This window comes from Micrasema longulum, unplaced genomic scaffold (genome assembly GCF_059751315.1).
Source record: "Micrasema longulum isolate JH-2025_06_02 unplaced genomic scaffold, ASM5975131v1 h1tg001914l, whole genome shotgun sequence".
NCBI classification, from domain to species: Eukaryota; Metazoa; Arthropoda; class Insecta; order Trichoptera; family Brachycentridae; genus Micrasema; species Micrasema longulum.
The window spans coordinates 546-28,035 of record NW_028279088.1 but is presented as its reverse complement, the minus strand read 5'-3'; the positions used below and the strand labels follow the sequence as shown (position 1 = coordinate 28,035).

The following is a 27,490-nucleotide window of genomic DNA, read 5'->3' as shown; positions in this document are numbered from 1 at the left end:
TAAAATATTTACTGTATTTATGTACAATATGTTACATTAATATTTAAAATTACCTATGTTTGAGAAACTACAACAATTTTACTACACAATATTAGTATTCTTAATTGATAAATAATATTATCTTTGAAAACATTATATAAACATTAACTGGAAATATGACTTATTATTTTTTACGAAAATAAAACTCATATTTAAAGTACAATTATTAACTTGATTTTTTTCGTGTATCTCTTGTATATAAAACAAAAGTATTGTGAGTGGAGTATTAGATTGTTTTATTTACAGTTTCAAATCACATTACATCAAGTAAATTCTTTAAAAACTTATAAAGTTCTTAAAAATTAGACATTACATATTTATTTACTGAGAAAAAAATTCAAAAAGAGATTCAACCCTTCAGCAAAATTTTGCTCAATAAGTTAGGTACTTAACATAAATGATAATAATGTGTTCTACACATTTAAAATATGTATTTATTGGATAAATACAAGTATAAAACAACAACATAAATAAAGAAAGTTAAACAAGAATGTCTGTTAATTACAAATAATGAATGTTATAACAGATATAAAAAACTGTTGAGCTCCACAAACGTTCAGCCATTAATTTGTTCCTCTTTCTGGATCAGCTAATCTGTAACAAAAATACAACTTCTGAGTCGTGTAGATGTGGATATCGCAAACATTAGACAAAATAAACATAGAGACTTTAAGGAGTATATTTGTAAAAAATAAAATCAGTCTCTTGTCCACACGTAATGTCGCATAGGGCACAATGTACTCCAATCGCAACATATCAGCAATCATTTATAATATACACGAAGGCAAGATAATCAGTCTTGCGCCTTTAGGCGCTAATTCTGGGACTAAAAAATATTGCAATGAACCAGTGTTACCAGTGAATTTGTTTTTTTATATTTTTGTAAGAAATACATAAGGCGTGGGTTAAAAAAACAATTTACACACTGGTGAGATATGCTGGTGTCTAAACCTAAAAGAGTCTTAGTAACATACAAATTACTATGGGATATTAATTTAGGATTTCTGCAAAATGTTTAGACTCACTTGTGAATTCTTATTTCATCTGTTGGAACCAGAATAGATGTGTCTTGGGGAGTGAGGAAGACATATTGCCTATTGGATGTTTGTTGTGCATGATTGATGAGGAGATCCATGGTTGTCTTTCTGTTCACATTATCCTGAAATACACAAAAAAAAATGAATGAAAAACCTATATTCAATGATAATATTATTATCTGTTCAGTTTAAATTACAAGAAATCTTTTGTAAGGATCGTACTCATAAATATTCAATCAGTAACGACAACATGGATTGAATGGATATCTTTTTTTTTTTTAATTCTTCGGATATGGAAAAATTTACAGTAATAGGTAATGTAAGCCCTGTGGATTAGACCTCTAGAGTAATACACATCAAATGATTATACTTTATGTCACTGACCTATGACATATTCTACAGAACTCTAAATTAAGTTCGATGTCAGCTACATGGATAGAAAAAAAAAAAGAAAAAAAAAAAAACACTGGAAAATGAAGAAACACGAGAAATTAAACAGGGTTAAGGCGGCAGGCGCTGTAGTGCAGTTGGTCTAGGTGTTGTGGTGTATTATTCATAACTTCCTTCCAGATCCTCACTTTTGCACCTGCTGGCAAGCCTCCAAAAAAAAGGCTTAGTGGGTTATTCTTTAAAAAAATATTAAAAAAGAAAATTATTATTAATGTTTATTAAGATCAGTACTAAGTTTTAGATAACATTCTAGGGAAATTATTCATATTTGCAGTAAGTCATACTAAATAATAATTATATTTTTAGCTATATAAAAAATATGTAAACATTTAATCAACAGCATAATTCCCTTTCAGCACCTAATGGTGCATAGGGCACTGAGTTGGTACACCTATCGCAGTGTATCTTGATCAATTTTGTTACATGAAGGTAAGGTGATCAGTCTTACGCTTCAGGTACTAACTAGTCTAGGGACTATGAAATTAACGTAGTTATGCAGAAAGCAGCCAGCCATAGAAAAGTAAAACTGAGATAATAGCACCTTTGTGAAAAGAGTGAATAATCAAATCTTTACAACAGTTAGAATGTTTTTGACTTTGACAAATGATAAAGAATGAATACATTAGTTTTTTTTATATTACAAACAAGAATCTAATTATGTATTTGACCAATTTTAATGATTTTTAAAGTACCGTAAGATTTTTCTAGTGCTGTGGGTGTTTTCTGCAAATTGAGAAATGCCATTTTTGTGATCGACACTATTTTCTGAAGGTGATTATTACAGTTTATTTTGTATGAAAACGGTCTGGCTGTTTTTAGCAGAACATAGAATTGACCTTACTGCACCCGATATCACAAATTTCTAATTTTTTCAAAATTATGGACTGGCTGCTTTCTGCATAACTATGTTCAAATATTCTAGTGTAAAAACACCCTTTTAAATAAATATTTCATATCAACCATATCGGGAAATGAACCCGAGATCTCTTGCATGGTAGGCAAACGCGCTGACCATTACAGCACGGGGCCGACATTTAATACATACCATAAACACATCAAACTCATCGAGAAAGTAGAAGGGCAGTTCCATGCAATCCCAAAGTGCCATAATGAATGCAACCGTCGCGTAGGATCGCTCTCCACCAGATAAGGACTTGGTGGAGGATGCTGACCTTACGGCTGCCGAGTCTCGCCCCGTACACTTAATTTCCAGAACTTTCTTTTCATTATTTATCTCAATTGAGCCCTACAATAAATGACAATTAACAATTTAGTAAATGTCGCTTTCATTATTTAGCTTCTAAATATGTAGTAAGAATGTAGGGAAACTATACAGCGTCAAATGCAATTGAAAATTAAACCGAAATCCACAAATACTTTTATTTAGTTGCAGTCAAATGATTGAACAAAATCACTCATCATCATCATCATTCCTTTTTCTGCACTCCACCATATGTTGCACGGAAGTAAGGCGATCAGTACGCTGGTGAGCTTCATGTGCCAGACCAGGAACGATGAAATATTGCAGTTTAATAATCAGTATTTCATGTCCACCCTGCCAGCTCGAGAATGGTAGGCGAATGCACCAACCACTTCACAACGAGGCGGACATAAGTTCGAAATAATTCCACTCGATTTTTACCTGAGAGCAGTCATCGAATCGAAAACACTCATCCGGGGTTCTGGTTCTATTTAACTGTGTTCTTTATCCGTCTGGACATGGCGCAAAAATCATTAATTAGTTAAATATTGGAAAGTGGAAATGTAAAAAACATACCAAATATCCTCTGAGATGAAGAATCATTTGAAAACAAAACTGGACACGATTTGCAATTAAAGTCTGTAACTTTATTGCATTGTTTAAATGATGTATGACAGCTTTTTCTAACTAAAAACAAATAAAATTATCAGTAAAATGGGATGATTAAATACTTAAAACTAAATGGTTTACTTGATAAGCATTTTTTCTCACTTTTTCTATCAATAAAGATAACTGGCTAATCATTTTTGAAGTAGATTTGTGCAATTTTTGTTTTTCTATTAATGTTGCCGCTACTTGTTGTTTTGATGGACCGCTCTTCTGCATGGAATTCAACTTTGACTTAACTTTTTTCAGTTCAGTGATGATAACATCCATTGATCTGGAAATGTAATGTGACAATGCTACATATTTATTTTAATTGATACTATTATTTTGTTTGTGTTTGTTATTGTATAACCAGATGAAATCTATATCTTCAGTAATAAATATCATTTTATAAATATGTACTATATTATAATTTCTACATAAACATTTGTAAAGATTTTTAAAATTGTTTGTATGCTCAATTGTTAAACACTCTTCTAATAATGTAAATATTATGTCATGTGTATAAAATACTATATGCAAATTATATACGAGTATTTAGAAGTTATTTTAACAAGAGCCATTTAAAAGTCCCATAATCTCATCTCTAGTCCTAACCCTTTCAGACCATAATTAATTCTAAAGTTGACAAATAAATCAGTTTTTATTCCGTGTGTACTAAAATATTTTTTTTTTAATTTTGTATTTTTAGTGATTTTTTTTCTTTCATACTTAGGAAATTATTTAACATTCAATTTTTATAAACAATGGGTCTCAAAACTGATAATTAACGGATAAAATTAATTCAAAATATGTTGTTATCTTACAACATTTTATTCAATTAAATTAATTTAATTTTACTGAAATATGTTTAAAACTCGTCTTACATATCATTTATAAGGACAACAGGAATTCGCTCCAAAACAAACAATCCAACCAGAAGCCAGCTGTCAAAGTTAAAAACAAACTTTTCTGTAGAATGATTACCGATGTTTATAAAAGAAATAGAGACATACTTAGGGGTTCCAGTAGTTAAAAAATAAACTCGCCGCTTTTGAATTTCGGTAGGTACAAGTGTAAAAAAATCTTGAAATTCGTGGATACTTTAATGAACACCCGGGTTGAAAAAAGGTATAGAGGAAACGTGCTCTGATTTTTCTTCATACAAATGTATTCCCGTATTTTCTGTCTGGATTTTCCAACATGTGGGTCCCGACCCCCGGGGGGGTCGCAGTTGCAAGAAAGATAAAAGTAAAAAACGAGGGCTTTAGGTACTAGACTACAATAATTTTAGTGAGAAGGTTGCGCCTATTTTTTTTTCAACAATTAGTTAAATCGTAGGATGTGGCAAATGCCACTAATGATATAAATTATTCTTTTGCCAGCTCCGGATATTCTTCTGTTCTCTTCATACAGAAGACGTCAATGTTATGCGAATAAAATTATATTTCAAGCATGCCGTCGGTGGCAGGAGCATATTATTATGTAAGATTTACAGATCTTGCTGCTGATATGACGGCCCGCTGCACTGGCTCCCTACACTTGACATATGTAAATAAATAAAAATAATAATATGGTCTTAATAAAAAGAAAATTAAAGATGTCATCATTGAAACTACCAACACAGAAGTAGTACATATAATAAAATTAAGGTCCTGGGGGGTCGCCAGATTTTTTTTATTAGTAAAGGGGTTGCATAATCATAAAGGTTGAAAAACACTGCAAAATCAGTTCCGCTTTGGGGTGCGGAAATCGGGATTATGAGACCTTGATTTTAGTTAGACATAATCAGTTCGACGTGCAGTTGTCTTTTTCACAAAGTATCGAGAAGGCATCTGCGAGAGAGTGACACAAAAACCTATTCATCAAACTACTTTCCACCGCATATTCTCTGAAGTGCCTCAAATTTATAGATTTTTTTTACAAGAGTGAACTCATTGATTTTACATGTAGGTACTTATTTTTGCTGATTACTACTTATTTGTTGAATATATTTTCAATTAAAAATTATCTCCAAATATTTTTAACCAAAATTTCTCACCTGGTACTGTCAATTCTAGAACAGAGTTGTTCTGCTTTTTTCACCTTTTCACTAACTATAGTCTCCTGACTTTCAAGTTTCCCTTTAAGAGCTTGAAATTTTAACTGTTCGTCACTGAGTGTCTGGGTTATCAAATTCATTTCAGATATGTTTCTGTCTAGTTTCATCTGTTCTTGATTAAGATCGTCCTGTAATAAATTTAGTTTATATCATAGAATATCGTAGAATGCCTTGAATATCGATTTGTCAAATTTCAATTTAGCACATAAAAAAAAAAAGATAATATAATTCTATAAAAAAGGGTTTCAACTAAAATATTTCAAAAACAATTTATTTTTTTAAGTATTACCGAAGGCATAATTTTACATAAAAATAAAGGAAAATGCCACAAAAATGTATGCGATTTAAAATACTTGTGTTTCTTTAAAAAAAAAAAATTTTCCTTCGGCCACTTTCATGTTCAATTTATTATCTTTAAATCATTACAACAAATTTTAGTTCAATACTTGGTCTTTATATGAGAATCGTCGCCCCAAAGTTTAGTCAAAATTTGAAATGGCGTAATCTGCAGGTAATAAAAATAAATATTTTTGTTACATAAAATTTTTAAGTATATTTTTTAATAGAAATACCTTAAAAATGTTTTTTTTTACTTAATTTATGTTTTTTTATTTTTTATTATTAGGCGATTAAAAAAAAAACTATGAATGTGGCAAAATTGTATGATTTCCTCATTTTACCCGACTACAGCCTTAAAGACAAAACACTTATGCAAATATTTCCATGGACGGAAACGTGATGTACTGACGAAGTAGACAATAAGATATTGTAAATATTTATGTCTATTTACATCTAAAGTCATGTGAAGTGCATCTTTTTCTTGTCTCAGTTTAGAGACCTTGGACTCTATATTCTTGGCAGTCATCTTAAGTGTCTCCTCTTGTTCTGTCAATATTTTTTCTTCCTTTTTTAGAGCCACAAGCTTTTCTTTTGCCTGGTTTAGTTCATCGGTCTATAAAAATAAATGCGTTTAAATAGTTGTCTTTATACGTTGTAATAATTTTGCTATAAATGTACAGGATCTCACCAAAACTTTGATATGACCACCTTCCATATCGCGGAGATTGGATTCCAGGGATGATAATTTTCCCTCTATCTTGTTTTGAGCCCTCAGAAGTTTTTGCAATTGAATGTCTAGTTCCCCTTCTCGTTTGCTGAGCTTATCACTTTGGTTTTTGAGAGTTTGAAATAATACAGTAGCTTCTGCTAATAACACTTCTGTATTTTTAAATTCTGTTTGGAGTTGTCTGAAATTAAAACATTGGAATCAAATGTGAAATTTATATCAAATTAATAACACACATAACTTAAATTATATTTACTCTCACATTTTCCTATCATTTGTGCTAACTTGCAAGTATCGGGATGGGCGACCAGCTCCTCCGTACGACCTATAGTTTGGGGCGGGGTAAAATTCAGTTTGGTCCAACGTAACGATTTTGTTACAATTCCTCGGAACCCTTCTTTCATTAGAAGCCAAAGAGGTGGCCATATCTGCAACAGGATCATAACATAAGCTTTTTAACAAACTCAATAAAGTTACACCAATAAAAACGGAATATTTTGTCTAAATATATCATAAAATATAAAAACAATTTATGATGCGTTGGGATAATTTTTCTATTTGAAATAAATACTTATTAAGATGAACATGATTGACGGAAGATGACGAAGGTGGAAGCATTCATTGATTAAATTTAATGTACCAATCTAATATGCATGTTAAACTTCAAGATATGTAAATGATAATAAAAAATATAAGTTATTTCATTACATTTGAGTACTATTAAAAATCATAAGAAATAATATTTATCTAATAAAGGTACATTATTATATGTTATAAGCACCTAGATATAGTATTATAAAATATACATGATATTTAATACTAACCGTGTGTAGGGACAAGAAGAATCGATTCGAGGCCAATATTGTCAATGAGGAAATTAGCGACAACAGCATCATCAATTTGTAAACAGTCGAGTGCGCTGGACATATCTGAAGGAGCTAAAACAGCCTTACTGGATACATCATGAACTTTTTTATAGAAACGGCTGGTTGTAATTGTGGGTTTTCGTTCATTTCCATAAACATTCTGCATAATGGAGAACAAACACCGCGAATCTTGTTCATTATTAACACAGAAGGTCATTAAAGATCCACCAATTATGTGCTCCAAAGCGTTTGTCCACTTTTTGTCTCGAACCTTTAAGTATGAGCCAATAGGACCGCGGGGCATTTCACTGAATTGTCCGTCCACATGAGCTCTTTTGACAAATGCGACCAAGTCAGTCATATTTTTTCCATATACTGCTAAATTATCTTTTCCTCTAACATTAAGTTCGTTCAATTGAGCTTTAGTGTGACCTAAAATATTGAAAGAAGAAAATGAAGAGTAAAAACTAAAAATAATATTCAAGTGATTTTAAAAGCAGAAAATTAATTAATAATTACGCAGTGTGTTTTGAAAATTATCTTTCTTCCTGGAAGCATTAGTTAGACTGGTCTGCTCGTGACTTATGGCGTTACGGGTTTGGACCAATTCATGTTCAACAGTACTTTTTCTCGTTATTACTTCTGAGTGCGCTTCTTTTATATCAGATATTTTTGAAAGAGTTGACTTCCTTTCTTCAGCTAAATTAATATTTCTGTACAGAAAATAAAATTGACAGATAACAAAGAGAACTGATTATATAGAAATAAAGTTTAAAAAAAACTATACATACGTTGCTTCTGAAACTTCCCTCGCTAAATCTTCGACTTTAGAGTTTTCACGAGAAATGTGTTCTTTCTTTCGTTTCAACTCATGAAAACAAGTTTTCCATTTAAGTCGCAGCTCTTGGAGATTAGCTATTGCCGCCGCAAAATCAGCATCTTTACTTGCAGATTCAACAGCCACTTTCTCTAAACTTTCTTTTAGATTCCTAAAAACTCAATAAAATGTCAAGACGCAAAATAAAATTTTATGACAGAAAAACATCATTGTTGACGAGAATACTTACGAAATTTTGACTTTATATTCTCTGTCCTGCACCTTTAAGTTTGTAATTTGCTGAGTGAGATTATCAACTTTGGCTGCTTGTTTAGTATGGTGTTTCATTATTTGCTTTAAAATAGTCTCGAGTTCTACAATTTCACACCAATGATACTCGTCTTCTAGAGATCTAAGAATTGCTTGGACTTCATCACTAGATCGCATTTCGTCAAATTTCATTTTTAACTGCTGCAATTCTCTTTCCAGTTCCGAAAAAGCCTATTTATTAAATTTAAAAAGTACATGAAACAATGATACTGATAAATTAATGGACTAAAATCAAAATCCCACCGGAAAAGGGGTCGAAGGGGGGAAAAAAGTCGATTGTTATTATATTTTTGATTACGAAATATTTTAATTTTAGAATGAATAAAATTCGTGTAAAAAAAATAATCAAGTAGAGATGACGTGCTTTAAAGCCTAAATAATAAAGATATTGATTTTCCAAACCTGTTTTTTTTTTTCTAGGGTGGCTTGAGCTTGAATACAATTTTTAAGGGCGGTTTTATAATTGATTTCCATGACATCCATATTTGTAGCTTTTCTAAACAGCAAATATTTCTTTTTAGCGTCTGAGGCGTGGAAATTTCTTGCATCATCTTGGTTCAAGACACATATTGGATTATCAACCTGAATATCGTGGACGGAACATATCATCGCTACATCATCATATTTTGTAGAAACAATAGTCCCTGAAAACGATAAAGAAAAAAAATAAAACTTCCGTAACGAATACTGGGCAATTTTAAAGAACCGCTCGTGCAATATATCATCTCATATGCACTTTGACCGTTAAAATGCCAGACATATTCAACAGATTTTGGAAAGCTTTTGGGAAAGAAAAATACTGTAAATAGGGATAAGTTTTGTTAGAGGATATCATGCAGAATCAAAAGTGGAATGGTTCCTATTCATTTTAGGCAGTGTGTTAAATTAGCGATAAAACATATTCTAAATATCTACATCCAAATGACCTATTGTACCACATGCGAGATATCTCACTCGTGGCACCTGAAGGGTTAAAACACAATGAGGAAGCAAGTGGATTTTATTATTTTTTTTATTTGTGAATAGACTATTAAACTAAGCCAATTTTTTTTTAAAAAATGTATTGCATTATCCGCAATATGATTTTTTAAAGTTTTGTATTTCTGAAGTACTCCGCGTGCGACGTCTCAAGTTCTCTTTTGCTTCTTCTCGGTCAGTTCTGCCGATTGGTCTGATGAATTACCGTAAACCGGAAATCTTTATCAACTCAATTATCATAGGTTGATTAATATGAACTAGTGACATCGTTCAAAGTAGTTTGTTTTTATTAAAATATTTATTATTCTTTTTTTCATACATTTTCAAGAAACTTTGCAGTATTATCTAATGCTTTAATTTTTACCGCGCGCAAGAAAACATTTGTTGTATCCAATTTTCCATACGGCTGAAGTTCCTCATTCGCAGAACTACAGTACCATACTGAGTGAAAACATTTCATACATATTTCTTACCTTGCTCACTCTTGATTTTATATGAAGAACCACCAGATACATTGATAGTTCGTATAATGGTTATAATATCACCATAAACATCATGTTTATATGCGTTGTGAGTACTATTCTTGATCTTTATCTCTATATGAGCAGAATTTGTGCCTTTTTTTACAAATGCTAAAAAAAAAAAATTGTTACACAAACATTTAATTTATTTTTCTAACTTATAACAAAACTACATACAGGTTATAATAATACTTTTTTAATGAAAGTAATGGACTGTAGTTTTTTTCAAAATTGGTTTTAGTATGCGTAAAATCATATATTTTTGGTTAAAAATATTTTTGTGCCCAGAATTAGACAACTTGAGATGGAAAAACTGGGTACTTATGCCCAATATTTTTTCCAGAGACTACATTTTACCATATTCAATAGGAAAAAACATTTGAATACATTTTTAAAATCCATATACGGCTCTCACCATTCAAAGATGTTCCACGGTTGGTTACAGTAGCTCGACATCCGAGACCAACGACGAGTGCTGTGAGGATGGCACTCTTACCACTTCCATTGCGGCCCACGATAAAGTTTATATTTTTATTGAACTTTATTTCTAAGCTGTCATGGCAAAAGAAATTGCGAATATGCATACTCAATATTGCACCATCAATTTCTCCCTGCGAAAAGATTTATTTCCATAATAAGTATTGTATAATATTATGTCAGTAAGTATTTCTTTAAAATAACATGTCAGTGACAGAAAATTTAACCATATTATATTGGACAAATATATCTATAATAATTAATGAATAAGAAACAACATTTTAAAACTTACAGGGTCATTTCTTATAGAATTTAATCCTTCAGTATCCTCTGACATTTTCGTAGCCTCCTTACTTTACAAAAGTACCATCAAACAAGCATTGACGAGTATAATATCACTGACGTTTAGTGAAAATAGAACAAATGAATGGTTGACTTGCTTTTGATTATTAATTCATAAAAAAATATAATTTCTATTTCGACAGTTTTCGCTCCAAAATCCAAATGTCAACTTCAAACTCAAACATCAACAATGCAGAAGTTAGATAGATGATGCTACTTCTATGTTCTATGACTTCAAAAACGCAACGGCCAAGAGCAAAAATAATATTGGAACAGGAACATAGACAGAAAAATATGGTAAAAAAAGCAATATGACCACAGACTCATAGAAGCACGTAGACGAAATAGACGTCATTTCATAGACTACAAACAAGAAATAAAGACTCGACCAACACCGACTGATTTCGTCAACACAGACGTAGATATTGGTTCAACAATACAGAAAACACACGTCTTTTTACAATAGGAGTAGGCAGAGGATAAAACGCCATATCACTCTAAATTTGTATACAGACCTCGCTTCCTCAATATTAATGCTTCTTCTCAAGTACGCATACAGTTATTCATATTTTTTAAGTGGGTACTTAACTTTTTTCCATATGTTATATTCTCTTTTCAAAAGGTCTTCTTAATCTCCAATATTTAATTTCATTTTTTTTTTCAGTTGTACATATTTTTCATTATAAAAATATATGCATTTTTTTAGTAGATACTCAACTTATTATTATTATTATAGAGAAGACAATCTACCAACCCAGCACTGGTTTAAAAACCAAACAATTCATTTATGCCGACACAGCCGTAACTGCCCAAGAGGACACATTTCAGATGGTTGAGGAAAATCTGTCTGAATCCCTGCGAACACCTGGAGACTACTATATGGAAAATAACCAGAAACCAAACCCAAGAAAAACACAACTTTCTGAATTTCACACGAGGAATAGGAGGGCTGCTAGAGAGCTGAATGTAGAATGGATGGGAGAGAAGATAGAACACTGAAAAACATTTAAATACCTTGAAGATAGAAAATCAACGCATTGCATGCAAACTAAGGAAAATGCATATGAAATAAATAATATAATACGTAAACTCACGGGGACCACATGGGGTGCAATGCCATCAATACTTAAAACTTCGGCGCAAGTCTGGTGTATATCAGCAGCGAAATATGCGCGTCCAGTGTGGAAAAAATCTGCCCAGTCTAAATAGGTGGACATAGCAGTGAACAAAATGGTTCAAATAGTAGCAGGACGCCTCAAGCCAACACCGACTAATAAAATATACTCAATCATCGGAATCGCTCCACCGCACATTCGATGTCGGACAGCTGCAAAAGCAGAGAGGTACAAATAAACCAACGATCCTAGACATCCCCTACACCACCACCAGCCAATGGCCTCTCGTCTGAGATCTAGAAACAGTTTTATCAAAGCCACCTCCCAACTGAATCCTCACAATCACGTAAAGAGGAACTGTGGCAACAGGATCTTGGAGTGAGACCGTGTATGGATTTACATGAGGGTATCCAAGGAGGTGAACATCTACCCTACTACCTATGGAGAGCCCTCAACAGACTAAAGGGGGGTGTTACACGACGAAAAAAAAAATCTCCAAAGAGAGGGTACCTCTCTGGTGATGATAATTTGTGTGATTGCAGCGCAACCATGGACGAGAGCCGCCTACTGACAGGCCTGCTCATGGGAGAAGGCTGCAGTACTGGAGACCTAATTGTGGCAAATGGCAAGGCGATATCCGTCATCATGATCTATCAAGCCTTTTCTCTATATTTCTATCCTCCGTAGGTAAATTTATGTATAATAGTAGAGGATAAAATTATTTATTTTGCATTTGACGTTACAATATTTCATTTTATTTATTTCGAATGCAAACAGATGTACAGATTAAATGACTATAAAAAAAATATAGATGAAAATAGTAGGGCCTGTCACCCAATAATGTGTATTCACTTAAATATACTAAAATAAAGCGACGACGATTTAAACTATATAAATAATAAATATACCGTATATTAAAATTTTTAAAATATAGGCAAAACAAGGAGATAATGGGAAGAAAAAAACGAAAATTGAAAAGGAATGGTGAAAGATGAATGAAGGAAAGTAGAAATGGAAAATTGCATTTGATTTCATGATAAATAGCAAAAAAAGAGACAAAACGTCGTTTATCTGTTATTCTATGGAGTGTTGAATACAGATTTCTTGTTAGATGTTTCACATATACGAGTGATGGTAGAATCAAAAATATTTTGAGTAGGTACCTAAACCTAGCTATGTCCGATTCTTTGTAGACGGTATCTAATAATAATAATATTGATAAATATTTCAACGAAATAGGTACATCGTCCAAACTTTGTCTAATTATAAAACAGGTAAACGTCGTTTTGCGCCGGGGTTCCGTTCCGAGAGACACCGGCGTAAAATAATCGGCGTAAAATGAACACAAATATAAGGTTAGGTTCCGTGTAAAAATTCTAATAACAATCTATCATGTTTATTAAATGTATATCCTTTATTTATTCCAAATAAATTAGAAGTGTATTTAATAAATACAGTTTAAATTCATTTACAAAATAAATAATAATCCCTTTATATAAATAATGTTTTTTTTTATAATAAATATACACTCACTAGTTCGTCGGTACTAAATTAAATTCTCACACCTTTTTTAAAAAAACATCCAATTTCATTTTCTTTAATTTCTGCTTCCTTCTTTGCTGATTCATAGCATAAACTACAAATATTTTAATATTCTTTTAATTTTAATAATAATAAAATGAAAAAATATAATCATATCTTTTTATTTTTCTTCAAAACAAAATGAAAATCAACTCGGAAACAATTCCACACACACAATAGGCTGCTCGCGTACATGGTAATAGAATAAAACAACGTGTAAAAGTGTGTTTGCTGTCACACTCGTCGTCTGATGTTGGCCGAACCAGGGAATCCCACGCTGGCACAAACCGGTGTAGTTGTAAATCAGCAAACCGGCGCAAAACGACGTTTACCTGTACTTTTATAGCTATGTAAAATGCCATGTAAATAGTGTTTGTAAATTTTCCCTTCTGTAGAAATGTGAAGCAAAGCGAAGTAACTAATAAGTCCTACTGCGTAGGCTCGACCGGTAAGTTCAGTGGAATGGTCCATCCGCCAACGCGTTGCCGCATTGCAATATTTAACCGTGGGATAATAATGAGCCAATGCCAATCTTGTTTATCATATCAGCCAATGCCATAATCAACCAACTGAATGTTAAACTCAATTGTACCTATTTTTGGTTTACGATAATTCAATAATTTCAGTAGGAATCGTTTTAAAACTTCGCGTGGCAATACATATGGATATTTGATTTTTTAGTTAGGTATTTACCATATACAATATTAAATTAAATTAAGCACGAAACATACCTAACGAGAGGTTCTAGCGATTATGTAGAAGGAGATTAGAAGATTTTTCAAAATCTTAGAACCCTTAAACCAAATCATGTAGTACCCTACATTCGTAAATAAGCTAATCTATTATGATACTTTTTTGAAAATATTGAGTTACTTAAAACATGATTTTTTAAGGTAATCTTTTTTTTTCAATCCCATCGATAATTCTATGTCCCGGAAAATTATATTCCGCTTTTCCCATAGTGAACCTACATGCGTTTAGATATATCATCACTGAGTAATAATTCGCTCCCGCTTAATTTGCATAGAAAAAAAGCGTTCCCCAATTTTTGGTTTGGTTTTAGTTTAACAACAAAAGTGTAACCGACAGTTTCGGTTTGCGCTTGCAATTCTCGACCCGAATACCTACGATCCGTTGTTCCTACCTATTGCTGTAAAGTGTAGCTAACTTTGTGGTTGATAATCACAGAATGTTTTTTATCCGTATAGGCGACGCGTATAATTACTCTAAGTAGGTAGGTATATCATGGTATGATACGAACGTTTTCGTACTTTGATGAATTACACTATGCATCTAATGTTTCATTCCGATGGCAAAGAATAATGATTTAGAACTGGGTGTTTTTTTTTATCAATTCGTCAATTTAAATAACTTAAGATTTCTTACATCTATTTTCCTATCTCTAAGCACTTTCTCCATTAAAGATAGGTAGAAACCTAATGCAATTTCTAGTGTAAAAATATAGTTATAATGTTAAACTTTTTTTTTATTGTGATTTTTTTCATATTTCTAGGAGGTGCTGATCCAGTTGTTTAAAGGTGCACAACCTCCGATCCGAAAAAATGGTGGAATAAAAAAATACGCGTTTACGTGTTAATGGCGTGACAGAGATAGGCATGTCTCGAAACCGGTAGACATCAAAAGGTCGGTAAGTAGGTACATACTAATATTTGCTAACATTCATTGAAGAAATACCGTTGGCCCTCGGTAACAAAACGCATTAGCTTTTGGCATTATCCGATTTTTTGCCATTTGAGAGAATCCCGAGCCTATATTTATTAATATTTTTACAATGTTTGTATTCTTTTTTATACAGAATAATGTTCCCTCACTGGGGTGTCCCGTGCCGAGGGAAACGTTTTACAAAAAGTAAAACATGCCCTTAATTAGTTATTTAACAAAGTCAACATAACAATAAAAAAATAAAAAAACGTAATTAATATACGAGTATTAAACCTAATTATCACTAACATGATGAGTAATATAAACTAAATCATAAAAAAAACATAACCAATTTATAGACCTGTAGACCAAATTTCAAATACCTCCAGTACACAAATTTTACCTATTTGGCTTGATCCACTCATCGATCCGTGCGCAACCCACCTTCACTATCCATTTCTTAATAGCAATTTTATATTGTGAGTATTTACTAATTGTCCTTATGGATAATGGAAGTAGATTGTATACTTTAACCGAGTAGTAGGCCAATCCTCTTTGACCGAAGGTTGTTTTAATTTTTAATTGTTTTTGCATCATCGGGGTGGAGTATCTAGAAACTCTTGTATTTGTGAAAGAAGTTATGGAAGGTAGAGAATAATGTTTGTGTGCGTATAGTAACAGAGCTTTTAAATACAGTTGTTTTATAGATGTTACATTTAGATTTACGAATATACCGAGGGAGCTAATTCTGATAAAATGGAAAGAGAGTTGTAAAAGGGCAAAAGTAAATTTATTATTAGGTACTGGCTATTTTATGCACGATCGGAAACTAATTTTCGACCTTGTTTTATAATAAGTAGGTACCTATGATGTGTATACATTTAGATACGTAGGTAGATTTAAACTTTGCATAAGCAGAATGTTAAAGCTAACAATATTCCCACGCAAATATTCCGAATACATCGCATATTTACTTATATAATGCTGTGTTCCTAAATTAGGTATTGAAATTTTGCGTTAAGTGGCGCGGCGTTGTGTTCGTTTTATATTTTGCATCACTAATGAAATGACTATGACACAATGATGTGACAATAATAATCTTTTGATCGGTACCTACTATTGCTTTCCAATTTCTCTGCATTGCTATGCATTCACAATGATGAACACTGTCTTATGATATTATACCTATGTACCTAATTTTACATATTGGTGCTTAACATTACACAAGAGTCAAGACATTTTCCAGTTTACCAATAGTTACTTAATAATATATTACTAATATAATATACAGGTACATATTATATATATGCCCAAAGTAACAGTGAGATAAACCCGAAATTTCCGATTTAGAGATATGGCAGAATATGAATGGATGTTTTCAAATAACAAAATATTAAAGTTAGATAGTTTAACCTATGTGAAAATAGTAAGTATTCATAATCTTCATACTTCTAATAATTTAATTCAGTGTCAGACCCTTTACACACCTCAAAGTCCGATTATCTGAGAATATGTTCTTTAGAGATATCTCACTGTTGCTTTGGGCTAGCGATATGTGTGTGTGTGCATACATTTTCATAGTATTAGAATTCAGGGCTGCGTAAACTTAGTAGGTATTTATTATTTTTCATCATTATTTCCTAGGTACTCTCTAATCGTCCCACAGCTTCCTGCAGGGGTAACCAGAGAGTATTGGAAGCTATAAGACGATACTATGTACACCTATCTACCCACTTCTCACCCTATAAATTCATGCATGTGCTAATTTCACATTTTAAGTTAGAATAGATACAAGGTAGATACTGCAAAATAGGTACCTATAGGCATATTTGTGAAATTTGTAATAAACATTATAATATTATTAATTTATTTAAGACTTCAAGTAGAAATTTTAAGTGCACTTTGGCAGGCTTATTGCCAAACGCAAAATCTTTCATCCAACCAAAAAACAGACTGGTTTAAAGGAAAATTGATAAAAAATTGTAGGTACATTAAAAATTACTGGTGTTTTTTTAGCAGGCTCGATGCATGTCTAAAATACATATAGGCGTCGAACCAGAGTCGTAGATATCATATATATGCATATACCTATGGATTACACAGCAATATTAAATTAACAGTGGGCGAGACAAAATGGCGACAGGTGGACATGGACACCCAGAATAATAAAACGGAGACCATGGGCAAATAAAATAGGTATTGGAAGGCCATAAAAAAAAGAAGAACTGACGACATTACCTCGATAGCCGGTAGAACATAGATGAAAAAAGCAGGGGATAGGAAAGTGTGGAAATGTTTGGAAAAGGCAAGGCTGAAGAAGAAGAAAATAGTGCTTGCATATACAATGTTATTAATGAAAAAATATTATGTAGGGAATAGGTACCTACACAATACATTATCTGTATGATGAGGAAAATGGGATCAGGTACCTACCTCATCAGTTTGGAAGGAGACAGGAAGTTGATTCTGAAAAGAAAAAGAAGTGAAGGAAGGTTAGGGTTCTAAGAATATATAATAATGTTTAAGGCGTTTCTTAAAACCGGCCGAGGGTGCATTTTCTATTTTAGGAGATTGCTCATTCCAAAGTCTGACGCATTGAACTGAAAATAAATTGATGATGAACGATGTGGTACCTATGTCAATTAATGTAATGTGTTCTCTCCTTAGAAGAGCGAAGTGGTATTATATATTATCTACGTCTCTTCATTCTTTCACATTCTCACTCAAACTTCGGTATAAATTATCTATACATATTCATTAAAAAAATAGATGAACTTTTACATATAGATCCCTAAATAATGCCGCTTCTAAACATAAAAAAATATCTGTCCAGTTGCTGCACTTTTGATGCACTTGGATGCTTGACTATCGGAATGCCTATCAACTGCTTTCAACTCCATCAACTGCTGTCATGGACAATGGGGACAAAGGACGTGCACACTGCACAGGAAATAATCTGTGACGAGATATAATCTAGAGATGGGCATTTTGTTTTTTTTATAAAACTAGCAATAACAGTTACCGTTTCACAAATTAAGCTGTTTCGTGAAGACGTTTAAAAATAACAGTTTAGTGCACTGAGGAACCCCTCGGGGGAGGGGAACGGGGGTCCGTTAAAATTTCGAATTTTAAGATTGATGGACAAGATCACGCGACTGCGCGGGTGTGGGGTGGAGTGCAGACGGGCCGGGGAGATTTAATGCGAATATGTGTATGTAGTTCGTCCATGAGATATTACAATACGAGTAGGCAGGTTTTATGGATAAAGATTTGAAGTTATGGCGAAGCACGGTACGGAGTGCGCGGGGCGTTGAGTTTTTCACGCTAAGCGAAATTTATTTTTGTATTTACTTCTGCGCTTGGGGATTTACTTTTTTTTAAACGATTTAATTTATTTTTGTGAAACTGTTTTAGGTGTTTCGAAAGGGTAACTGTTTAAAATCAGCAGTTTCATTTTTTTTTACAAACTCTAGTACCTACGGTAATCAGTACCTACAGGACAGTTACAACTCTTCAATGCCAGCTACGTAAACTATCGTATAGGTATCTTGAAAATATAAACATTTCAGGACAGTCGTCAAAAAGTGACCTACCTACTCTCGCCATTTCAGACTGATCGTATAAATACCCCCACGGCTCGGTAAAAATACCTAGGGTGGATTGATTTTTTAAATTAAATTATTACCAGCATATTTTTATTTATTTCGTGGATTGATTGACTTTAGCTGAGCCAAAAAGATTCCCCTCTTCAGACGGAATGGAAAATACAATTATGTTTATAAAATGTAACCAAAACTTATTTACGCAACCCTGAAACAGGTAAAAATAATCACATCAGCTGCCAAAGTACAGTATAACTTTTTTTGGTAGTCCATGATACAAATATAGATTAATAAATTACAACAGAGATGGAGAACATTCTTTAGAAATATGAAAGTTTTCCCCTTTTACAGGGCCTATGACATTCATTGACTGGTTTAAATGGCAACTTTACACACTGTGTAACATTCGCCATTCTGTCTTTCTTTACAAACATTTGGAGATAATCAAAATATTGTAAATACATATTAGATACCCGCATGTATGAGGTATTGAAATGCCTACCTATGAAAAAATGTATTTGTGGTTTTCGTTTTTAAAATTAGTCAAAGTAGCTGTTTTTTGGTGGGAAAATTTTCATATTATTTTTAATATACCTAGGTATATAAAATAATCTTATTTATGTAGGTCTTAACATGATTTTTCCCCATTTCACTAGATAAAATGTAATTAACTATTTGAGATCATGGAACGAATGAACTAGTTTCAATGACTTTCTGAAAAAATGATTTGAAATTAACTGTTGTGACGCTTTGGACTGGGAGCATGGAGATTTCAAGGAAAGTCGCTAAGGAGTTCCTCCATGATCCCCGTCACAATGTGTTCCCACCGAAAAACTCAGTCTTTCACAAGTTACTCCATAAAAATATATTTCCATTGACAGCACTCACAGATTTCTATGTCCGAATGGCATATTACACAGTTTATAACAAGATAAAAAGACAAAGGATGTATTAATATATAAATAAATAAATGCAATCTGAAGGTTTATTTTTTAATCTACAATAAACGCTCGGTTTGTACTTTAACAACTAGAAAACAGTGAATATATCTAACTAAATACATTTTTAAAAACTACAATCTTCTCAGTGTTTCAGTATTTTATTTGAGGACATCGATAATGAAGTCAATCCAATGGTCATCTTCTTCATGTATTTTCCCTCATCGATTATTCCAACTGCCAAAGTTTCCTTATGAAATGGGTATTTTCTACTTTGCGATTACCTCGTGTTTTATACTTCATTAAATGTAAAACATATCCCTATGACGGGATAATTCCCAATATAATACTCGTATGTAGTGGATTCTTTATCCGAAAGCTTGAATCTTATTTTCAAGATGCAATAGAAAAAATAGGTCCCAAACTTTTTCAAAGCATGAACATGATATTAAAATTAGTTTTTAAATTAAGTTTTTCCACAAATAAAATTCTTATTACCAATAAAACAAGTATGGTGAAGTTGATATATTTCGTTTGTCTTTATATCATTATAAGTTAAGTATTTTAAAGGCTATAAGTTAATCTGTACAAAATTTCTTAATAGTGTTCTTTATTATTTTTATATATCTCTAAAACAATATGTATATTTATACATATATGCATGTATGTATATGTGTATGTGGGGGTGTGTATGGGTGCGTAGGCATATGTATGTATGTATGTGTGTATGTTTAAATATGTAAATGTATTAAATATCTTTCTGTATACCCATTTACTTATGTGGTTACATTTCCTCATTTTTACTTATTATTGTTTCTTTTAGTTTTTCTTATGTTATTCTTACTTTTAACCTAATGTATATACTTATATGTTACACTGCTGCACTTAAATGTATTACTAGTGAATTTAAAAACCCGTAGGGCGTATGAATAAATAATACAAAATATCTAATGTTTAACAAATAAAGGTAGATAAATATTTTGTACTGCACGTAAGGTACACCAAGTTGTGAAAAATCGTGAAACAGCCTACTAAGAGAATTCGACTGTAGTAAGTAGTAACCTCTATCTACTATCTACCTGTAGCAAATGTTCGATGATTTTGAAGTCTTGTCGGGTCGCCAGCAGCTCGCGTCGCGAAATTTGTCTTTTAAATTTTAAAGACATACGAAAGTTGTGAACTAACAAATAATATGTAAAATTAACCGCATAATAATACTTAATCCATTTACCCCGATATATTTCTAGTAAGAACTGAAAGCAGTCGCAAAAGAAATTCGGTGAAGTCATTTGGTGTTTATTGACATTAGTAGCTATGATATTATTAATTTTAGAAAATTGAAAATACCGGAAAGTGCGTGCGTTAATAATAATATTAGTCAAAAGTTGTGACAAAACCTAAAGCTGTTCACCCGTGAATGTATATAATGCAGTCATACTGCTAAGGAAAAGTCCTTGAAACTGGTTATGTTGATATGCAATCGGGCATCATTTGGTGGGCAAGTTTTGTAAAATTTAAACATGCCTCGAAAGTTATTAAAGTTTCTTATACTATTTGACAACACCTCGCTGTTATATTTCCCTGGACAATTCCTGTCAGGAAGGGTGCTTATAGAGCTGCAAGATGACACTCCTGCTCTGGGTGTGTACATTATTTAAATTTATTGTTTTCCATTTCCGCACTTTACTAACCTTCCCACTCGTTCTGATCAGAAGATATATCTAAAGACAAAATCTCACACCAATCCGAGCCGCGGTTTAATAAAATACATAATTCCAGTAAGAAATGTCGGGTTTCTGTCTTGACCTTGCATACTTGTTATTTTTTAATTTGAAATGGTTCGGATTGCTTTTACGTTCTGCAAAATTTATTCAGAAGAGCTACCTAGACACATTATTTACTTACCCAAAATTGTAAACAGTTTACAATTCAAATTTATTTCAACAGAGAGGGAAAACATTTTTGAGAAGGGGATATGGAAGTCTAGGCATTTTCAGGGCTTATGACCTGCCATTGGCTGGTTTAAGTGGCCACTTTACACACTGTGTAACATTCATCCTCAACTCTTCCATCTGTTGACTTTTGTGAAGTAAAAGAGCTGAAACCTTTATCACGCGGGTGAATTCATCCGGCTGAACCAAATCACCTACTAGGCAACGCTTGAAAACAATTTTCCAATTTTATACTTTTTTTTACCAGGTAGTTAATTCAACAATGTTTGAGTATTCTCTGTTGAAATAAATTTAAATATGAATAACTCCCTAGGGAGGAAATTCAGACAGTCTGCAAGCATTTGGACATACTCAAACATTGTTGAGTCTACAATCCTTTTAATATAGTTTGAATCGCTTTTTTGACAGATTATAATTGTGATTATTTTGTGAAGTTAGGATCTAACTTAAAAATGTAGTCACAATATAGTCATACCTAGGTACTGTATTTATATTTTTGGTTATTTTCTATTTATTTAATATACCATGCTATCTTCTTGTTGTGTTTCTTTCAACATATGCTGTTTGCGTGGATGACATCCATGTGAATATCTGTAAAAGCTCTATGGGCGTTGAAATTTATATAAGAATATAAAACTAATTAACTAACTATTAAACATCAAATTGAGATAATATAGGAGAATAATTTTAAAGTACTTAGGTTAATTTTTCAGCTCTAAACATTTATTATTATTTATTTATTAATTACATTATACATACATTTGTTAAGGACAGAGACATAGTTTATAGCGACACAATCAGGAACGACCTATGTCTGTGAACTTGCTCCGACTCGCTAGAAAATCCGTGTTGAGTCGGGGCACTTGTAATGCATTCATAACCATACATTCACACACATATATACATTGCTTCTTAAAAATGATATCCAGTCATGTCGAGGTTTAATTGAATTTAATGGATTTGTATCCGTAATGTCACATTTGTATGGAGTATTTGGATATGTAAGAAATCAAACAAAGGCCTCTTATTATGTGTGTTACCCTATATTTATTGAATTCATGAATATCTTTTGATTTGCCATATAATAAATTGATACATCGCCCACCCTGCTAGTGTGACCCACTGTTGGTTGGTTTAGTTGAATAATGAAATTTATCTTGGATTTAATTTTAACTTTCCAGGCCTCCATTTCCATGTGGTGGGAGAAGGAGTGGTACGAGTTAGAACAGCGAGACAAGAAAGAATATATGACAAAGAAAATTATATAGACTTCCGTATGAGGTTATTGGGAGAACCAGGTAATATTATAAGTATTTTTTTATAAATACATTTTAACAATTAGAAAAAATCTGAATACTGAAGAAATTTACTATGACGTTTAAAAAATGTATTATTGTACTTTTTTGAAGTGGTTTAGTTGTGAAACTGTTAAGAAATGAAAAAAAAGACAGAATTACTGTAAGTATATTGTTTCCAAAAGATATCCAAAATTATCTTAAGAGTCCCAATCAGAACTAGCTCCCTCGGTATATTTGAAAATCTTAATGTAAAATCTATAAAACAACTTTATGTAAAAGCTTTGTTACTATACGCACGTAAACATTATTCTCTACCTTCCGTTACAAATACAAGAGTTACTAGATACTCCACCCTGATGCTGCAAAAAAATAAAAAATAAATACAACCTTTGGTCAAAGAGGATTGGCCTACTACTCGGTTAAAGTGTACAATTTACTTCCATTATCCATAAGGACAATTAGTAAGTTCTCACAATATAAAATTGCTATTAAGCAATCAATAGTGTAGGTGGGTTGCAAACGGATCGATGAGTGGATCAAGCCAAATAAGTAAAATGTGTATACTGTTTATGAAATTTGTTCTATTGGTCTATATAAATTGGTTGTGTTTTTTATGATTGTTTTAGTTTTTTATTGTTTATTATGTTAATGATAATTAGGTTAATTGGATGAATTACGTTTTTTTTATTGTTATTATTATGTTAACTTTGTTAAATGGCTAATCTTAGGCATGTTTCACATTTTGTAAAATGTTTCCCTCGGCACGGGACACCCCAGTGAGGGAACATTATTCTGTATAAAAAAGAATACAAACAATGTAAAAATATAAATAAATAAATAAATCTGTTGTTTTTGCCAGGCTTTTCTCAACAAATCAATTATCTCACAATACGGAACTTTTTGGGTCAAAATAAGAATAAAAACTAAAAAATGAGGATATTTAGTGCTACCAGAAATTGTATATTTTTAATATTCTAAATAACAATACATACACATTGTGTTGTAAGTCAAAACTTCTTTAAAGTGTTAATTTACAAATTAGTAACCATAAATGCCAGTTTGACCTAAGCATAATCCTAGCATAATCCACAAATTTCATTGAACAACTTGAACGAAAATGTGACATTACAAATATGTAAAAAGCAAAGAGGGATTCCAAAAATCTAAATCCATAAAAATCATAGTGTTCTCAAAATAACAAAAAAATTGTTTTGCCTTAGGTACTAAGAATTATATTTTGTCACACAATGAACCGACATAAAATAATAGTTAATCATGCTGTTTCACAGGTCAAGGGCCATCACTGCTCTCTCCCGGGATCCATAGTTTCCCCTTCAAACTTGGTCTTCCTCATGGCCTTCCATCTACCTTCCTCGGGAAGCATGGATGGGTGCAATATTTCTGTAAAGCAGCATTACGAGAACCAAATGGATTGACCCATAAGAATCAACAAGTCTTCATAGTGATGAACCCTATTGATTTAAATATGGAACCGCCTATTCTTTCGGTAAGTAAATTTTTAAAAGCCTTAGACCATGACAGGCACCATGGCGCAGTTGCTTAGACTGCCAACTGTGAAACAGGCGTCACGGGTTCGATTCCCGCCAGTTGCAAGAAAAAAATCCAAGAAAGATTTTTTCTCAATTGGTCTGGGTGTTGTGTATATTTCACTGCCTCCTTCCATATCACCTCTTTCCTACCTGCTGACAAGCCTCTAAATAGAGGCTTAGGGGGTTATTCGATTGAAAAAAAAAAACAATATTTGTTATTTGTAAATAGGTGGTTAAAAGTCAAAAAAATATTCATAGTCAATTTATTTTGCATTCATATCTTTAATTGGTAAAGGCAGAATGATGTTTGAAGTATAAGTAAGACATTTAGATTTCTATGGCTAAATGAAAAATTACTTACAAAACTTGATAGTTTAATAATTTGACATCATCAAAAATATATTTATACTTCACTTAGTTTAGTAGTTGCAAGAGCGATGAAACCAGTAATTGGTCTACAAAACTAAGTAAATCAAAGTAACCTGTTATTAATTTATGTCAATAATATATTTTTTTTAAATCCGGAATTAAAATGTTTCATCAGCACTTTTTCTGATCTATTATTTAGAATAAAAAAAGTTGATTGAAATCATATCTTCTATCTAGCCTGTTCCAACTCATTGATTAGGTGGGCTGCTGGGGTTCGCTCTTCTCGTTCTTAGGTTTTATATTCTTTGGTTCTGGGTGTCATATTCATCTATGCCGTTACTCTGCAGAATTTTAGAGCATTGAGTTACCCAGGAGTTGTTTGGTCTTCCTCCGGATAATTGTAGGGGAAGATCTATAGACATTGCCTTATTTATTGCATGGTCTGGTGGTCTCCGTTTTATTTCCCCTTAACCATCTCTGCTGTCTCTCTTCCAAATTACTGTTAATGTACTGGACACTGGACACCCAGGCTACCACGAATGTGTTAACTCTTAATTTTATATTTTAACTATACTCTTGCCGGCCACCTCAGCATTCGCATTTCTGATGTTTCAAGTTTCCTGGAGTTGGAGTTGTATATAGTCGAGCATTCGGAGCCATACATAATTGCCGATCTAACAATAGTTTGGTATACCTTTCCTTTTACTTTTTATTTTTCCTTTCCTTTCATGGGCATTTTTGGGTCACACAAGATTCCTGTTACCAATCTGAATTTCATACATCCCACACCTATTCAATGGTTAACATTCATTGCACATTCTCCATTTTTGTATTCCCAGATACTTAAATGAGTCATAGTTCACTGATATTTCCCCATCCAGTTGCATTGAAGGATTGCAGCATTTGATCAGCAGGATCAAAATCATCGTATAATAAAAATAAATAAATAAAATGTTCTAGAATGCAGTAGGTATAAGAAAAATGCATGATTGTCTTGTCAACTATTCTAAAAATTTTAAACCTGGAGGAGTTGAGAAAAACATCACATTAAAAGTCTAGCAAGCTGTAATTAGCTTAGTAATTCATCACTTTGTTCTTAAATTGATGTTTGCGTAGTCAAATCTGCCTCATTAGGTGTTGATAATGGAACGATGATGACTTTTTAAATATTCTAATGCTTTGAAAAATATTGTTCCATCCAAGTAGTTAAAAAAAAAATTCACTCAGGTAAAGTTACTTAACCCTTTCCCCGCGTTCAAAACTGACATATTTTATTTATTAGTTCAAGCACTTATTTTGTTAGTGACCATGAATATATAAAGAAGGTATACTTGATGAATACTTAAACGAACCTTTTTGATAATCAATTACTCACATAATACTGTGAGCACCGCGTAGTAGTGCTGTCATAGGCACTCACAGGCGCATGTGGACACTCCGGTGGATGAGTTTAATTCCGCCATGTCTAGAGCACTGTGTGGAATATTAATAAATAACTAACACAAAAAACAGACTGTTACAAGATACAAAATATATGCATAGTTTTTCTTTTAAATACATAAATAAAAATTGTTCAAATGAAAAGCATTCAATAAAAATGTTGTTTCAGCATACAAATTTATAATTTGAAAGTGTTTTGAGACAACTGTTTTTTTTTATGTATATTAATTTTCAATTCAGTTGGCCTCATGGTGTAATGGTCAGCGCGTTTGCCTACCATGCAAGAGGTCTCAGGTTCGATTCCCGACATGGTTGATATGAAATATTTATTTAAAAGGGTGTTTTCACACTAGAATATTTCATAGTCCCTGGACTGCTGCCTGAAGCGTAAGACTGATCACCTTAAAATTTATTGAAATATGCTGCGATTGGTGTACCATTCCAGTGCCCTATGCACCATTAGGTGCGGAAAGGGAATGATGATGATATTTAATTTTATACAAATAATTTATTTTGTATAAATTCTTTTTTCACTGTATTTCTTTGGCAAATTTATGTTCATGACCAATACCAAAAAAATATGCAATAAACTTTTCCTAAAATGTCTATTTTTCAACAAAATTATTTTATAACTAAAACAGGAATTTGTAAACTTATAAAATCCCATAGTAAAAACATATTGTTAAATTATTTTGTTCAATGAAAAGAAACAGTGCAGAACTCAAAGGTGAATTCAACAACTCAACAGAGATCCATGACAACATTTTGTGATCATATCAAATCAAAGCAGTGCCTCAAAATCTATTTTACAATTTGCATGAAAAAATACATATTTATTAGATACATAAAATAAAACCGGATAAAATGTTATAGGCCATTTTTTGTAGCTTTTCAATACATTTTAAATATAAGTTGTTTTTTATATTACAGCAAGCATTTCGCTGTGAAGTGGAACACAGTCTGGGTGTTGGGTGTGTAGGGGGTGGAGCCCTAATGTGTCGAGTGGCTCTGGACCGCGGGGGCTACGTCCCCGGGGAAAGCATCGCAGTCTCCGCTACCATATCCAACTCATCTAGGACTACTGTCAAGAGTACTAGAGCCGCTCTAACTGAG

At 32.5% G+C, this 27,490-nt stretch overlaps 2 protein-coding genes across 5 annotated transcripts; one reads left to right on the top strand and one right to left on the bottom strand.

The window, feature by feature from the left end:
- On the bottom strand, positions 1-26,411 carry LOC148273555 (structural maintenance of chromosomes protein 6-like). Of its 4 annotated transcripts, none has more exons than XM_088238525.1 (17): positions 26,290-26,411; positions 10,467-10,662; positions 10,004-10,162; positions 8,955-9,196; positions 8,473-8,723; positions 8,197-8,394; positions 7,925-8,118; positions 7,364-7,837; positions 6,802-6,967; positions 6,501-6,720; positions 6,264-6,425; positions 5,414-5,601; positions 3,499-3,667; positions 3,304-3,414; positions 2,572-2,772; positions 1,065-1,198; positions 1-633 (listed from the first exon to the last, which is right to left on the bottom strand). In XM_088238525.1, the coding sequence occupies exons 2-17, from the start codon at positions 10,633-10,635 to the stop codon at positions 603-605; spliced, it is 3,069 nt and encodes a 1,022-aa protein (XP_088094651.1). In that variant the 5' UTR covers positions 10,636-10,662; positions 26,290-26,411; the 3' UTR covers positions 1-602. The 4 variants fall into 4 exon arrangements, with proteins under 4 accessions (XP_088094651.1, XP_088094650.1, XP_088094652.1 ...); XM_088238524.1 differs by lacking the exon at positions 26,290-26,411 and adding an exon at positions 10,821-11,187; XM_088238526.1 differs by lacking the exons at positions 6,264-6,425; positions 26,290-26,411 and adding an exon at positions 10,821-11,124 and having other exon boundaries at positions 463-633.
- Vdup1 (arrestin family protein Vdup1) lies at positions 20,868-27,490 on the top strand (the record flags this gene model as incomplete). The annotated part of the gene is made up of 4 exons (XM_088238531.1): positions 20,868-21,409; positions 22,902-23,018; positions 24,308-24,525; positions 27,308-27,490. Coding segments are annotated over exons 1-4 (639 nt in total), but the record flags the coding sequence as incomplete, so codon positions are not given.

What these genes read in the sequence shown, in the direction of transcription:
- LOC148273555 (XM_088238524.1), bottom strand. Translation starts at nt 10,865, where the DNA reads ATGTCAGAGGATACTGAAGGATTAAATTCTATAAGAAATGACCCT. An exon ending in CCCTAGAAAAAAAAAAACAG is followed by an intron (nt 8,724 to 8,954) that starts GTTTGGAAAATC and finishes TTTAATAAATAG; the next exon opens with GCTTTTTCGGAACTGGAAAG. An exon ending in GAATATAAAGTCAAAATTTC is followed by an intron (nt 8,395 to 8,472) that starts GTAAGTATTCTC and finishes TTGAGTTTTTAG; the next exon opens with GAATCTAAAAGAAAGTTTAG.